General features: G+C 36.5%; 1 protein-coding gene across 5 annotated transcripts in view; it reads right to left on the reverse strand.

Moving 5' to 3' along the window:
• Positions 1–15,737, reverse strand: part of rab3ip (RAB3A interacting protein (rabin3)) — a 29,268-nt gene extending 13,531 nt beyond the window's left edge. For 3 of the 5 annotated variants that reach the window (XM_055006683.1, XM_055006681.1, XM_055006685.1), the window contains exons 1-7: positions 15,580–15,737; positions 6,096–6,223; positions 5,554–5,670; positions 3,431–3,600; positions 3,180–3,345; positions 2,077–2,172; positions 205–282 (exon numbers count right to left, since the gene is read on the reverse strand). In XM_055006683.1, coding sequence (XP_054862658.1) covers positions 205–282; positions 2,077–2,172; positions 3,180–3,345; positions 3,431–3,600; positions 5,554–5,643 — 600 coding nt within the window. In that variant the 5' untranslated portion in view covers positions 5,644–5,670; positions 6,096–6,223; positions 15,580–15,737. Of the gene's footprint in view, positions 1–204; positions 283–2,076; positions 2,173–3,179; positions 3,346–3,430; positions 3,601–5,553; positions 5,671–6,095; positions 6,224–9,307; positions 9,463–15,579 lie in introns of those variants that run through there. The other 2 variants (XM_055006682.1, XM_055006684.1) reach the window with 2 other exon arrangements.
• Between the last annotated feature and the right edge of the window lie 937 nt (positions 15,738–16,674).

Raw genomic sequence — 16,674 nt, forward strand, 5'->3', positions numbered from 1 at the left:
TCTCTAGCCATTCACATGAACATGCATCAGCGAGATCAGATGTCTTAAAGACTTTAGTTTGGTTGTGCAGCTGGCATGAAGAGATTCCCTCCAGTCATAAAAGCATAAATGCAATTACTTCAGTTCCCAGAAGTCACACCACATCTGCATCTTTCTGAGAATTTCATGCCCAGTTAAAACCTTGACAGGATTCAGTGTGGTCACCTTGCCCAGGGCTTCTTTCAGCTGCTTCTCAGCATTCGCCTGCTTGACGTTTGCTTCTCTCACCATCTTGTGAGCCTCCTGGAAAACACAGAGACACTTTTAGAAACATGCACATCGGGGATGAGGTCTTTATTCTGACAGTGAAGCGGTATCTACATGAGCGTAACTTAAGAGAAGAGTTTCAAATAAACACCACAAAACAATAAAGCTACTAAAGGCTGCTTCTTTTCTGCACACATTTAAAGAAAACACAGAAACACCAACAGTCCCAACGCCACGAGACGAAAACACGGAGGAAAAACCAAAGGAAGAAGATGCTGTAAAGGCCGACAGTTTCTTTAAAATTAGATTAAAACTAAATTAACTGATTAAATGAATCGCATTTCATGGAGACTTATCCAGCCAAACTTAAACTGCTTTAACTGGGGCCGAAACTAACAAGTGTTGTATATTTTAATTAATGTTGCTGTCATGTTATCACAGTATTTTTAACTAAAGCGGGATATCATCAAACGTGTTGTTTGTCAAAGATAGGTTGAGTATTTGAATCCAAAAGAACAGCAAATTGTCATATTTATTTACAAGTGGTAATGACATTGATTAAATGTGTTTTATTCTTATTTGGTCTTGTTGATTTTACATTTATTAGTGCTCATTATTCAGAATTAATTTTTTCTTCTTCTTCTCCTTGGTGGCGTAAAGGGAGAGGATTCTGAATAATTTCTTAATCTACAGCACTACCTGTCAATAATTGGTTAATTGATGACACAAATTACATATCATGGATATTAGCATTGCACTATTACAGCTAGTTTAGTCAACACATATGACATACCACTGATATGATATAAAAATGCTGCTCTAGTTGGTAGAGGCATGATTCAAACATGAGCTCTGGTCGGAGGTCATTAAGAACAACAAAAGTCTTTGTCATGGCGCCCTTTTGCTACCTAATCCCCCACAATGCTCTCTGCTTGCCAACATTAACTTCCTGTAGCCCGAGTGACGCCTTCTCTGGTAACTTCTGCATTATCAGTTTTTTTGTTATCATGCTCAAAGATGGGACTTTTCAAGACTGTTTCAGTTTACTTTTAATCAGAGAATATTTTATCTGCTTTGATCTATTGCAGATTGTGAATCATTGACATGATGAGAAATAACTGCAAAAATTTAAGATTTTTATATTTTATAGTTCCTGAGATACTGTTGTTCAAACAGTCTGAAATTTCAATGTGCGGAAAAAACCTCAATGGATGATTTTTTAATAAACTTTAATCTCGGAGGTCATTTGCTTTTTGTTTTGTTTCACGTCTCGTTTTTGTCCTTTTTGTATCATTTTTGTTACATTTTGTCTTGTTTTTGTTGTTTTTTTGTCTGACTTTTGTCGTTTTGATCATATAGTAAAATAGTATATTGTTCAGTTCCAGATAACTGTGACTGAATGTTTTGTTCCTTTGTAGATAAACTGTGATCTGGAAGTTGTAATGTGGAAATGATAAACTGTGACATCATGTTGTTGAAATTGAACTTATTTTTCTTAAGAAAATCCAGTTTGTTCATACTGTTTTGTAAAAAGATAATCCCTTCAATGTGAACATATTCAGAATGTACTGTTTTGCACTTAAACAAAGGAAAAATCTGGAGTTTTTGATATTTATAGGTTATCAAGCTGTGATTTTACTGGTCTGGTCCAGTGGAGATCATATTGGGCTGAATGTGGAACCTGGACTAAGATGAGTTTGACACCACTGATTTATCCAGCTGCTGCTAAAGAATAACAAATCCTGTGTCAGTAATGTTCATATTTCCTGTCTGGTTTCTGTCTGGCCTCTGGATGAAGGAATAAGGACAGACGGGTGAAGGCGAACCGACCTGGAAGAGGCTGGCGGTGAGTTCCTCCAGCTCCTGGCCGAGCTGATCTCTGACTTTAGACAACCTCTCACACTCCTCATCCTTCAACAGCAGCTCCTTCCACACACACACACACACAATAACACAAAAAAACAAGGCGACACAACAGAAAAACAATGGCCAAATGAACAAATCGTAGCATGGCGACAACAAACAAAGAAATGAAGAAAAAAAAATTAGTGAAATATGTGTGAAAATTTCATAATAAATCATAAAAAAGGCACAAAAAGGAGTTAAAAGATGTATTTAAATGAAATATGGAAAATTACACGACGTCGACCTGAGTGACACACACACACACACACACACACACACACACACACACACTCTCAATCGCAACTTCTAATCCTTTATTTTTAAGACTGCTGGTGTGTCTCTATCAGTGATGTCGAGGATATAAATATAAATAAGGACATAAAGAGTCTTAGTTTTGCTGTTTGAGTTCACTTTTACTTCAAAATGTGCATAAAAACAGGTTATAAAAGCTAAATTTATGTGCCTAATTGGAGCCATAATTTCTGGCTGTGACACTACACATTGGTCACTGACCAATCAGCGCTCATGCAACCTGTGTGATGTCATCAGGAAGGAGGAGCAACAGTCTGACTTCCAGAAAAAATGTAAACAAACTCTACAAAGCAAACTGTGATGTTAGAAAAGAATAAAAATCAAAGTAGAGCCATATGTTTGTGTGTGTGTGTGTGTGTGTGTGTGTGTGTGTGTTAATGCTGTTTTGTGTATTGTGTTGTATGTGTGTGTGTATATATGTATGTTTGTGACTATGTGTGTAAATGTATCTGTGTCTACTGTGTTGTGTTTCTGTATGTGGGTGTTGTGTATCTATAACCGTGTCAGTGTGTATGTTATTTGTGTTATGTTTTTTATCTGACAGTGTTGTGTGTGTGTCGCTGTGTGAGTCTTTCTGTTTTAGGTCTGTATCGGTATGTGTGTGCATTATGTCTGTGTGTGTTATGTATATATGTATTATGTTGTGTGTCTGTTGTGCATTTGTGTTATGTGTCTATGTGTTTATCTGCTGTGTGTCTGTTGTGTGTCTCATCTACCCTCTGGGCCTTTGCCAGCTCCTCCTTCAGCCTCTCGTATCCTTTCTCTCTGACCTCCATCACTGAGGGGCTCCGGAGCCTCGACAGACCGTCGCTCAGAGCGCTCATCTCCTCTATGTCGCCTCCCAGGTTTCCCTCCGCCGACTCCGCCTCCAGGCCCGGCACGCTGTAACCATGGAAACCACACTCTCAGTCACATCAAAAGCGGGAAGCTCCGACGCCAGCGCCGAGCCTCGGTGCGTTTGCGTTACCTTCCATTGTGGCTGTGTCGAGGCGTGGAGTAAACCGGCTGGGTGGGGAGCTGGTCCGCCCTCAGGCCCGGAGGAGGAGCTCCCAGACTGTGGGTCCGGTACAGGGAGGTGGGCGGGGTGCTGTGGCGGGCCGGGGGGCGCTGGTCCGGGGGGCGCTGGTCCGCTTGGTTCTGCAGAATAACACGGAGATCCAATGAGGAAAGAGACATTTATCATGTCGAATTTATAGTAAAACAGCAAAATAGAGGTCTGGAGGACTTCACTCAGACTGCAGGCTTACTTGTTGTTCCTAGAATCTCTAAAAGCAGAATGGGAGGCAGAGCCTTCAGTTATCAGCTCCTCTCCTGTGGAACCAGCTCCCAGTTTGGGTTCTGGAGGCGGACACCCTCTCTAATTTTAAGACCAGGCTTAAAACCTTCCTTTTTGACAAATCTTATAGTTAGGACTGACTGGGGGACCCTGAGGGGGTCAGCTGGAGTCTTCCTCTTGGACGTCCCTTAGTTCTGCCCCTAGTTCTGCTGCTACAGGCCTAGGCTGCTGGAGGACCTCTCTGGATGCACTGAGCCCTTCTCTATCTACCATTAGATTTAATATATATATATATATATATACCATTATTGCATTATACTCACTCTGTTTCTCCCTGTGTCCTTTCTCCGAGTGTCCCTGATCCCAGAGCTGGATGCTTCAGATCTGTGGTGGTTCTCCCACCAACTGGCCTAATCTCCATCTGTGGGATGCTGCTGCTGCTGACCTTCCTCCAGCCCACTGCTTCCAGCTGCACATTTCCACCAATATACTCTGCATCGCCCTCACTATACTTGATATGTTCATCTATTTACTGTTTGAATTTTACTACCAGCAGAGCCTTACACCATAACAGTAAATTTATGAATCAGTTTCCACGCTAGCTTGTACTTTGTATGTATCATTTATGTCATCATGCATGTATCCAGCTGTTTGTTATATGTTCCTTGTCCGTCACCCTCCTCTTCTCCCATCCCTCTCCTTCACCACCTCTACTTCTTCTGTCCCTCTCAACCCTCCTTCCAGCAGCAGATGGGTCCCCCACATAAAGAGCCAGGTTCTGCTCAAGGTTTCTTCCCGTTAAAAAGGTGTTTTCCTGCCACTGTCTCCTTAGGGCTGCTCTGGGGGTTCAGCCATATGGGTTCTATAAGGTGTTCTGAAACAATGTGAATTGTAATTGGTAATAAATAAAATTGAAGTGAACTGAGAATCTACAAAGAAAGTTCAACAAATCCAGGATTTATATTTGTTATCTGGATAAACTAAACCTAAAAATGCCAGTTAACTAAATGAGTAGGTTAAGTGTGCAGATCAGAGGCTGAACCATGAAGCCAGTTCAACATAGTCAGACTTTCTTTGTGTAAATCACCTCAACAAAAAGTAAAGCCTCAGTGTGAGTGAACAGGTATGAAGGTGGTTTTCAACTTTCTTCAACTCATGTTTTCTGCTTCAGAGTCTGTTCACATAAAAGCAGGCATTTAACAAATCATGTGACTCTTCTTGTGCATAAAATGAACCAATCAAGTTCAGCTATATTTAGTTTATCGATCAATACAGCTGATTATTGATAGCAGACAGCTGCACAATTAAACTATTACATTTTAAACTTCATAATATTTAAACACAGTATTGTACTGAAGTGCATTTAAGTCTGACACTATCCCATAATGCAAGATATCACTGCAATTTTAAGCCAAATCAAAGTGAAATTAATGTTACTGATTGAATAGTCTCTGTAATAAAACCAGTAGAATGATCAATGTTCTAATCTGTCATCAGTTGCAGTACTAGCATGTAAAAATTACCACATTTGTCATTAGAAATGTGTCTTTAGCATGTTCAGTAATTGACAAACAGCACTGTTTTTGCGACTCAAAATGAACAATCTGGTGTGTGTGATGCACCTAAAAGCAGCTTATTTAACACTCTGATGATTTAGTTTTCTAATACAAGAGATGACAGGGTTTAGATTTATATATTCAGGGTGTAAAAGTGGCTCTAATCCTCGTTTATCACACATTTAATTGTCTGATTCATCACAAGTCTGTCCTGAAATGTGCTAAAATAGAAGGACCTCTGCTGGTGGAGGAACCTACCTGGAGGTCAGGTGTGGTGGGCGAAGCCAGGTTCACCTCGTGGAAGCCCTCCAGAGTCTCGGCATTGTTCTGACCGCTGCTGCAGGCCATAGCAGCTGCTGTCAGACATCATACGCTCTGCAGACGAAAAAACGCTGTTACTACCAGACGTCGGTCTCACTTTAAGACCAGGATGAAAGCTGAGAACCGAACAGAAACAGCAGGAGGCCGAGCAAAGCCTCCAAACAACATTTCCCTCCCTGTGAGACCGCAATTAAAAAGTCTGTCATCCAGTCAGAAACCCTTTCAAATAACTTCAGAGTGCAGCATTAAAAAGATCTGTGGCTAATAAACTCTGACTGGAAGAAATGAAAGACAAAATCTGCAGTGTTTGTTCTGATTTAAAGTGTTTATCTGTTAAGTGCAGTATTTTTTAAAAAATGATGGAAATCAAGCAGTATAAAAGCCAGATTTAAAAAAAATAATAATAGAACATTAAAAACATTTTTTTTAAAAAGGAAGAAGAGCACCAGAGAGCACTTCAGAGTGTTGGTTTATTTTACCATTGTGCTGCTGCAGATGGAGGCTGGAGGTTCAGATGGAGGTTCAGTCAGACGTCATCAGACCAACAGTCAGTAAAATAAGGTTTACAGGTGAGCAAGAGATCAAACAGGTAAAGGTCGTCCTGAACCTGAAAGATAAACAGAGGAAATCTTATTTTATTATTATAGATCATTACAGAAGGTTTCATTGTAACTCAGAGCATCATATAACCCTAACTGTGATAAGGGTTTTATGGCTGATACTCTTCGTAGGCTTGTGGTTGGTTGGTTGGTTGGTTGTGGTTGTATGGTTGATTGTTTGGGGCTAATTCTTTAGTTGGTTGGTTGGTTGGTTTTTTGTGGTTGGTTGGATGGTTGTGGTTTACCGTTTAGTTGTTTTTTTGTGGTTGATTGGTTGCAGTTTGTGGTTAACTTTTCAGTTAGTTGGTTCCTTGTGGTTGGTGGTTAGTTGTTCAGCTGTTGGTCGGTTGGTTGCTAGGTTGGTTGAATGGTTGCTAGGTTGGTCGGATGGTTGTGGTCCACTGGTTGGTTGGTCATTTGCAATTAGTTGTTCAGTTGTCGTTGGGTGGTTGGATGGTTGTGGTTTATTGTTTAGTTGGTTGCTAAATTGGTTCTTTGGTCGGCTGGTCAGTTTTGGGTGGTCGGTTGTTTGTGGTTAATTGTTTGGCTGGATGGTTGTGGTTTACTAGTTGGTTGGTTGCTGGGTTGGTTGGATGGTTGCATTTTACTGGTTGGTTGGTTGGTTGGTTGCGGTTTACTGGTTGGTTGATCGTTTGCGGTTAGTTGTTCAATTGTGGTTGGTTGGTTAGTTGGTTGTTAGGTTGGTTGGATGGTTGTGGTTTACTGTTTAGTTGGTTGCTAGATTGGTTCTTTGTGGTTGGTTGGTCACTCAGTTTTGGGTGGTTGGTTGTGGTTAATTGTTTGGTTGGATGGTTGTGGTTTTCTGGTTGGTTGGTTGTTGTGTTCAGTTTGTGGGTGATCAGTTGGTTGGTTGATTCTTTATGGTTGGTTGAAGTTGGTTGGAGGGGAAATTGCAGTGTAGCAACAGCAATTAACATCACAAAACATGCAAAAAGACTATTTTAAAAACGTACTAGACTCTATAAAATCGGAATAAAATAAAATTAAAAAGAGTTAGTAGAGACATAGAAAGAGGTTCTTAATCTGACCAGTGATTATTAACTTTACCACAGTTGAGTAAGAACCTAATACACACCTGTTACTCTACTTTTTTTCTTTGCATGGCTGCATTAAAGATATTATTATTTTTGCTGATAACAGTCTTATCATGGAAAGTTGGCACCTCACAGGACCTGCAGTTATACATTTCCAAAAGTTTATGATCCGGTTTATTATGGAGATTGAACTTTTCGGGGTCAAACTCCAACGGACGGACTGGAGGTTCTCATTTAACACAGCAGAGACTGAAACTCATGCTGATACCAGAGATCCTCCATTACTACTATTAATATCATCATCATCTTTGTGTTGTTTTGCCTCCTCAGCAGGAAGCTTCATCACACCGGTCCCACCTGCTCGGCCTGGTTGTGTTTACTGGGTGTGAGTCTAAACACACAAAAGGCTCAATTCAGCGACTCGAACACAAATAAAGTGACTCATAAAACCTGTCGTCACGCCCTGAGTTTATTTAAAGAACGCAGTCCAAGTGTTTCTGCATCATCATGACACATTCTTCTGTTCACATCTGTCACTACGTTGGTTTCTAATCGGTCAAGTATGATGACGAAACATTCCTCACTGTTTAGGAGTTTCGTCGTTATTAAAAAGGGGCTGGTGGTGCATTCAAGGACAGTCAGTCGTCTTTTGCTGTTTTACAAACTTTAAAATCACAGAAAATATCATTACTAAATATGTTTTTTAACAAATGTGTGGCCATTAAATATTACTGTTACTGCATGTAAATCAGCCAAAATCTAATTTTACAAATACATGACATTATTTTCCTTCTTTTTGCCATTATTTTCAGTAGCAATTAACCTACTGATTGTTTATTTTCAGTTAATCATTTTGTATGTACAACAAAAACCAACATTTGTTGTAGAGCATCAATGAACAAAACAATAACTGAAAGACAGATATCTAAAGATGAATCAATTATTTGTCAAGTATTAAACTAAACACCAGCTGTTTTGATGAGCAATTAATCTCTCTGATTAAGAAAAACTGTCTAAATCCTTTGATTGCAGCTTCTTAAATGTGATTCATTTCTGGTTTCTTTCCTCATCTATGAACAAGACATTTGTCATGTTGGTTTTTTGGAAACACTGATGGTCATTTTTCACCACTTTCTGACACTTTACGGACAAAACAACTCACCAATTTAATAAAAAAAAATGAAAGTAATTGTCAGTTGTAGCACTACTGAATTCAATTTTTAAAGTTTGCTGACAAGTTTTTCTGTTTATTGACTAAATTTAACTACAATTTTATGTCACGGAGGCACTAAAATACAGTTAAGTGTTTTTGTCAATTTAGTTAGTGTTTTATGGACTTTAAAATCATTAAAACAGCATTAATTTACACGCTGACAGTAAAATCTAAATCAAAAAGTAAAAACTGGCTAAAATTGTGTATATTGTCCACATCAAAAATTAGTGTTTTCACAAATGTGACCTTGAAATAAAATTTTTTGAATTTTTTCACCATTTTCTGAGATTTTACAGGCAAAACGACAACAATTTAAAAAAAAAAAAACTGTTAGCTGTAGCACTACTGAATTTAATTTTTAAAGTTTTCTGACAAGTTTTTTTGAAAAACCAACATTTAGTCTGTATTTTAGAGCATCACTGAATAAAAATAAATCTAAATCATTTGATTGCAGCTTGTTAAATGTCAGTAATTTCTGGTTTCTTTCCTTGTCCATGAACAAGACATTTGTTATGTTGGTTTTTGGAAAAACGCTGATGGACATTGTTCATCATTTTCTGACATTTTACAGACAAAAAAACTCCACAATTCAATAAAAAATTAAAATAATTACTCATCGTATAAAGTTTTCCTGATAAATTTTCTGACTGATTGACTCTTTATTGATTAGACTGAACTACAACTCGAGTCCCCTGAGGCATTAAAATACAGTTATTGAGTTAAATGTTTAGTATCAGGCAGAGTAGCAGATAAAACACTTTGACATTCTCTCTACGACGTAATAAACATGATGATGGACACGTCAAACTCAGGTGAAACCCCACCTGCCTCCAACCAACCAATCCCCACTCTTCCCCTTCTGCCCGTCTCTATGGAAACGGTCCCAGAGAGCCCACGGTAACCGGACCCGGTCGCTGAGGGATGCTGCTGAAGGATCTGGTTACTGCTGCCGCCTGGTCAAAGCTCATCGTTGGTGTTTACTGGGTTCAAACCGGCTTCATTTCATCCCCAAACGCTAAAAAACAAGTCGACCGAGGAGCCGAACTGAACAAACAAGGAAACAAAAACAAAACAAAAAAAAAAAACAAGAAAACCGATGCGTTCAGGCTTTCACTCCACAGATGAAGTGTGAAACAGTTTGTTGGCTCCATTTTAAATCTGGTTTCTGCTGAGTGGGTTCATTAAATCCAACAAATCATCCCTGGTTGTTTTATTGGTAAATATTATGGTTCAACCAGCATAGTATTTATTTTAGAGGCAATATCGACACCGATTATTAGCATGAAAGGAAACCAACAACCAGTATTTAGAACTAAAATAGATTAAATGTTATAAATAAACAGCATGTGACAGCAGTAAGGATCACTCAGATTACAGATCATGTTAAAGCAGAGAGCATTGTGGGAGTTTGGCTGATGAAGGGGCACCATGACAAACACTTCCGAGACGGTTAATGCCCTCCAACCAGAGCCAAGATATCCAAAACATGCCAAAGTACACTGGGACTGTGTTTCCATAATTTAACAGCAAATGAAAAATGTTTAACAGTTTTTACGTTGGTATTTTAAGTAGTCACTGTTTTGTTAAATTACAGATAACAGGACTAATAAGGTTTAATTTACATGTTTACTGTAAAAACGTTCAAACTGTACAGAATGTCCACATGAAAAATCTGTATTTTTTATAAATGGAAAACATTTATCCATAAAAATTACACTATTTTGTTGTATTTTAATAGTAATAAATTTATTTATAAAGCGCTTTCAGTCAAAGTGCTGTACATAGAGATAAAAACAATAAAAACAGATATTTTAGATTTTGTATTTAAATTAGCAAAAAATATCACTATTTTACAGATATTTGCCATTATTTGAAAGGAAAATTATGTATATATGAATTATTATTTTGCATATTTATAAATCAACTTACATACCGAGTATAAAAAATAATTCAAAATAGAAACTGGCCAAAATTGTACATATTATACATATTAAGATTTTATTTTTACTAATGTGTGACCTTGACACGTTTTACTGTGTTTAAATTAAAATATCCTTATTTTACAGATATATTCCATTATTTGAAAGGAAAAATTAAGTATATTGAGGACCGAAAAATGGTAAATAAATTTTCCGAACTATTATTTTGCAGATTTAAAAATCAATTTACATGCTGAGTGGAAAAAAAAATATTAATTTAAAATAGAAACTGTCCAAAATTGTACATTTTGTCCACATTAAAATCACATTTTTACAAACGTGTAAACTTAAAATTACAATTTTACTGTATTTAAATTAAAATATCCTTATTTTGCAGATATTTGCTGTTATTTTCCACATTTTCATAGTTTTTACACATTACACTACTCCATGATGGGTTTTTTCACCGTTTCTTTATTTTTTTGTGTCTGTTGTTCTACCAACATATATTCAACAATTAATTAATTAACGATTGATGAAGCTGTTGGTTGTTGATTAAAGCAACTGTTTAAATCTGCATCCCTCAATAATTCTGGACTATTTTATTAGTCTTTCACTGTTTTATCACTTTTATTTTACATGTAATTCTGTCTCTTACTTTAGAAAGATGTTACAGATCCTTCATACAATATTAATAGTTAATAGAAATACCAATAAATGACATATTTTGGTCCCAAAATGGGTTGATCCAGATTAAAGATGACATTAGTGTTGTCTTGTTTGCAGGTAAATCTTCCTCCAACATTCAGCAGCTGCAGCTAATTAATGCTAATTGTAGCTTGGCCTTTAGTCTGGTGGTTAATTGGAGAAATGATCAGCTGATTTACAGATCCTTTATTTGACTCACTTTCATAAACACAGTCAATATAACTAAATCTTGCATTCTGTTCACTAAAAGTAATTTAAATGTCTCTGAATGTTTCCTTCCAGCTCAGATCCTCCTCTGTCCTCCAGCAGGAAGCTCCAGAAAGTATTTGCATAAAATCTGCATTACCTACCACCGCCTACTGCCTAATGAATAATGTACGTTTCCTTACGCTGCATGTTTTAGAGCGAATGAAAGCTGCAGCTGGAGTGTAAACAACCCACTGTAAAGTCTGAACAACCTGCTGCTGCTGCACAGACCAGACATCGTGTTATCTGACAAACTATTTCACTTTTTCAGGAATATTTATTGTCAGTTTCCCTTTGTTAGATATTCACAGTACAGACAGACATAAAATATAGGAAAAGGAGGAGGAAATTACATAGAAAGGTGTGATCAGTCAGGAATTCAAGGAGTTTGGTTGAAAACATCATCATTATATTAATACTTGAGCTGCAGAAATTAGTCAGAGATCAGAAAAAGAATCAGCAGCTAGAAATAGGTAATAAAAATATGAAATATTTCATTTAACTTCCTTTGCATATTTAAAGAAATGTAAAATTCAGACCTGGTCATACTTCATATTGTGTCAAAAAAACAACCAAATACTGATTTATTGGCAGGATTTTAACCTTTAAATGTTAGTTTGTTTAAACTGCACCCTGCTGCTTTGTAGTTTTTAATTTAAAAAAATAAAACATATGATTTCCCACAGAGTAAATGCTAAAATTATGTCTGGGATACGTCAGATATTAGCAATAACACTGATTTTGATGCATTATGATATTTATGCAATGCCAGAATAAACAAAGAGTTAAATTCAAGATCTTAAAGACAAAAGTGCCAAAAAACACTGCCAGAAAAATGTCAGATATCAATATTACTGTTTACTTTGTTTGACGTTTTAACCAACATCAGCCCTGATCATAACTATTAGAACAGAACAGAATATTTGCATATTTGAATATATGTTTTTGCACTACTTTAAGATTTCCTTGCACTGTAAAGGAGAAGCTCTGCAATCTCGTTATACATTGTATAATGACAATAAAGAATATTCTATTCTATACTATTCTATTAAAAATTAATTCATTTTCAGGATTAAATACCAGTGTATTTGCATGGAACCACTGCTGGTTTTTTATGTTAAAAAATATAATTATCCATGTACAAAGAGCTAAGATTTATTTATTTTTTTTTAACATAACAGTCTGCAATATTTCAGTGATTAGCACCAACATTGATGTTAGAGCATAATCAGTTTTTGTACAGTGCATTTTTGAAAAAAGCACACTCAGGACCTTACAGGCAGAAAATGTCTACATCAGAAACACAGCCAGAAAAAATTACTTTCCACTTTCACATATTTAACCAACATCAGTCCTCAACATAACTACAAATATTCGTTAATTTTTCAGGATAAAAATGGTTTTGTTTACATAATACTACTTATGTTTGTTATGAAAAGAAGGAAACAAGCATTTATTTTCTAATATTAAATTAATACGTTTTCCCAAAAATCACGGTGGTACTGTGAAAACAAAATGACATTTAAAGGGTTAAAATCCTAAAAATGAACGATAAATTCATATTTGATGGTTGACATAAACAATAGAGTCACTGAAAGAGGAAAATTAACACAAATATTTGTTCATTTTTCAGGATATAAACACTTTAAATGCCAGTTTGTTTACATAATATCGCTACGGTTTGTTATGAAAAGAAGGAAGCTGAAAAAATTTAAGTATTTCTTTTCTAATATTAAATTTTAAGATGTTCTGAGTGGCACAGCGTAGCAAATATTTGGCATAATTTCTGTGGTTTTCTTCATTTAAAAAATCACATTGGTACTGTGTAAACAAAGTGACATTTAAAAGGGTTAAACTCCTACAAATTAATTATAAATTAATATTTGATGGCTGACATAAACAATAAAGTCACTGTAAGAGGAAAATTAACAATAATAACTAACATTTGTGTTGCAGTTATTTTGACATGATTTTGTTGTCTTTAAGGTCCTGAATGTGTTATTTTTAAATCGGACTTTGCATTAATGCATCAGAATCAATGTTATTCCTAATCATTGACATATTCAACGCAGTGATAATCCGGGAAAAAAAATACAAAATATAATTTTTTTGTCAGTGATTAATAGCATTGATTCTCGTGCGTTATTGTTTTTGTGCAGTCAAATTTAAAAATAACACATTCAGGACCTCAAAGACAAAAATATTCATGTCAAAAACACTGCCAAAAATATCTTCCAGCTTTTCCCTGATTCAACCAACATCAGTCCTCAACAGAACTACAAATATTCATAGATTTTTCAGGATCTAAACACTTTCAAAGCCTGTTTGTTTATGTATCATCGCTGTTGTTTGTTATGAAAAAAGGAAAGCTGAAAAATCTACGTATTTCTATCTAATATTAAATGTTAAGATATTTTTTGTGCTGTCAGATTAAAGAAAAGTCACACTCAGGACCTTAAAGACAAAAAATGCAATACACAGTGCAAGAACAATATTTAGTTTCTCTGAAAAATTTATCAAAAAAATGACTAATAGTTTAAGTTAGATGTTGTGTCATCTATTCAGGGTTTCTGCAGAAATCAGCCAGTCAAATTTAATGCTTTTTAATGCCATTTTAATGCTATATTGTAAAAATTTTAATGCCACGACCGTGAACACAACAAATTACACAGGTTTGTTTTTTTGTAAAAGATGATTTTTATATGAAAACTGTCCCTACATTTCACTCTTTCTGAATCCAGAAACCAGCCCTGACCACCAACGGGCTGTAGTAATTCTCTGAATTCCACATTTTCTAGCCATTTTTGCTGGAATTTGCATTTCCCCATTACCCAGCTCTCCTCCTCCTGGTCCAGCCTGCCAGCCACTTTAAAAACATGCAGTTTTTAGCAGCTGTACCCAACTGGCTGGAACAATTATCGCAGTGCTTCGGCATGTTTACGCAGATGCATATATCTGACGAATCGCAGTCTGTAATTATATATTATTAGATTATTATTATCAAATATTTTCTGGAAAATTGCAGAAAGAATTTTTAATGCCAATGAGAATCAAATTTAATGATTTTTAATGCCATTTAAGGCCTTAATTTTCACAAAATCAACTTAGTGACTATTAATGTTTTTAATGCCCGGCAGAAACCCTGTTATTATTACTTTACTTTTTTCTGGTGTTTTTGTTGTGGTGTTGTGTCAGTATTAGCATATTTAACACATTTTTTTACATGTGGCAACACTAGAGGGCTACATCACATTTCTATAATTAATTATAGTACTAATTATAAATACTTTTGCATTAACTAGTAATATTTAAAATGATCTGTATTTTTAGTGAAACCTGCCTCTGAGCTGCCATGTCTGCAACAATCTGAGTTTCTACAACAGCTTCTCTGTTCATTCACGTGATTTCCAGTTTAACAAACAGCTGACAGTTTCCTATTTTCTGTTTTCCGTCCAACCTGCTGCCAGTTATCAGCCTCATATGACCCGAACAGGCTCCGTGTTGTTCACCTGTTTCTGGGCTGTTAGCCGCCGTTAGCCGCCGCTAGCATGAGGATGCTGTTAGCCACATGCTAACAGCTGCGGCACCGTGCGGGCGGGAGGCTGAAAGCTAGCAGCTGAAACGTGACACCGAGCGGATGAAAGATGCATGAAAGCGACGTCTGTCGGCGGAGCTCCGGTTTCGCTGCTGCATTAAAGCTAACGATAAATTCACATTAAGATTAGCCGCGCTAGCTAACGTTAGCAGGTTCATTCAGAGGGAGGCTTGTAGCATTCCTGCTAACGCTGACAGTTATATCAGAAAGACATAAACAAATGAACATGTGGAAACTATTTTAATATTTTAATAAAGAAAACGTGTCTGGTTTTAATCTGAATATTCAGAATCGGACCGTTGGAGGATTACTGATGATGATGACGGGGATACCTGCTTCCAATACCGGCCAACCCACACAGCCTGGCCACAGGAGATAATTCCTGTAATAAAACAACCCAAACAGGGATGCATCGTAAATAAAAAATAAAATAAATAACGTTAAATGTGCGTAAACTTCGACAGACTTGGCGTGTTTTGCTCAAATGTGAGGAAGCTGAGAAATACTACGACGCCGTCCGATAATGGACGCAGCTAGCTGAATGGTGCGTTTACATGTAGCCCAGCTGACGGAGCGAGTTCGTCCAAACACGCAAACACCGGCAACGGCGGGTGAACCGGGGACTCACCGGGGCTCTTTGTGTGCACGGCGGCCGGGCCGGTCGGTCTTCCTCCCGGTAACGTGGAGAAAACAGCCCGAGAAGGAACCAAACAAACGGAGCCGCCGTTGACGCAGAGCGGAGCGGGTTACGGGAGGTGCGTTCAGGGACCGCTGGGAATCTGGAACACGATCAACAGCTTCTTTATGAGGCGACAACAGGTTCTGAGACTGCAGCCTACCGACGAGAAATACTCAGTACAGGAGACAGACGCCTCTTCGCATGGAATTAATGGAAACATCAACCAAAAATAAATAGATAAAAATAATAATCATCAAAAAAATCGTGTTATTTTTTTTAAATATACAAAAATAAAACTTCTGAAGGAGCAACAAGAAAACTGGGAGATTTTAGATATATATTCTAGACACAGGTAGAAATAACTTAAATATGCTCTTCACAAATAAAAAGAACTTGTTCAAACAACATTTAAAAAAGCCTGTGCAGTAATGTTGAGTTGAAATACACAAAAATCTAAATAATAGAGGATAAATACAATAGAAATGTGTGTGTATTAGCTGTACTTTTTGTAGTTTTTGTGTGTATTAGTTTTAGTTTTAGTGTCTTTGTGTGTATTAGCTGTATTTTTGGGATCTTTTGTGTATTAGCTGTAGTTTTCTGTAGTTTTTGTGTGTATTAGCTGTATTTTTTGTAGTTTTTGTGTGTAATAGCTGAAGTATTTTGGACTGTTTGTGGTTGCTTGTAGTTTTCTTTGAATATTAACAGTATTTTTGTGTGTTTTTGTATTTTTTGGTGTATTAGCTGTAGATTTTTGCATCTTTTATGTGTATTAGACATAGTTTTTGTATTTTTTGTATCAACTGTATTTTTTATATTATGAGTGTATTAGTCGCATTTGTTATTTTTTGCTTGTATTAGCTGTAGTTTTTTGTATATTTTCTGTGTATTAGCTGTAGTTTTGTTGTCATTTTTGTGTGTATTAGCAGTAGATTTTTGGACTGTTTGTGGTTGCTTGTAGTTTTCTTTGTATATTAGTAGTATTTTGTGTGTTTTTGTATCTTTTGTGTGTATTAACTGTATTTTTTTGTATTTTTGAGTGTATTA

Source organism: Amphiprion ocellaris, chromosome 21 (genome assembly GCF_022539595.1).
Source record: "Amphiprion ocellaris isolate individual 3 ecotype Okinawa chromosome 21, ASM2253959v1, whole genome shotgun sequence".
In the NCBI taxonomy this organism is placed as follows: Eukaryota; Metazoa; Chordata; class Actinopteri; family Pomacentridae; genus Amphiprion; species Amphiprion ocellaris.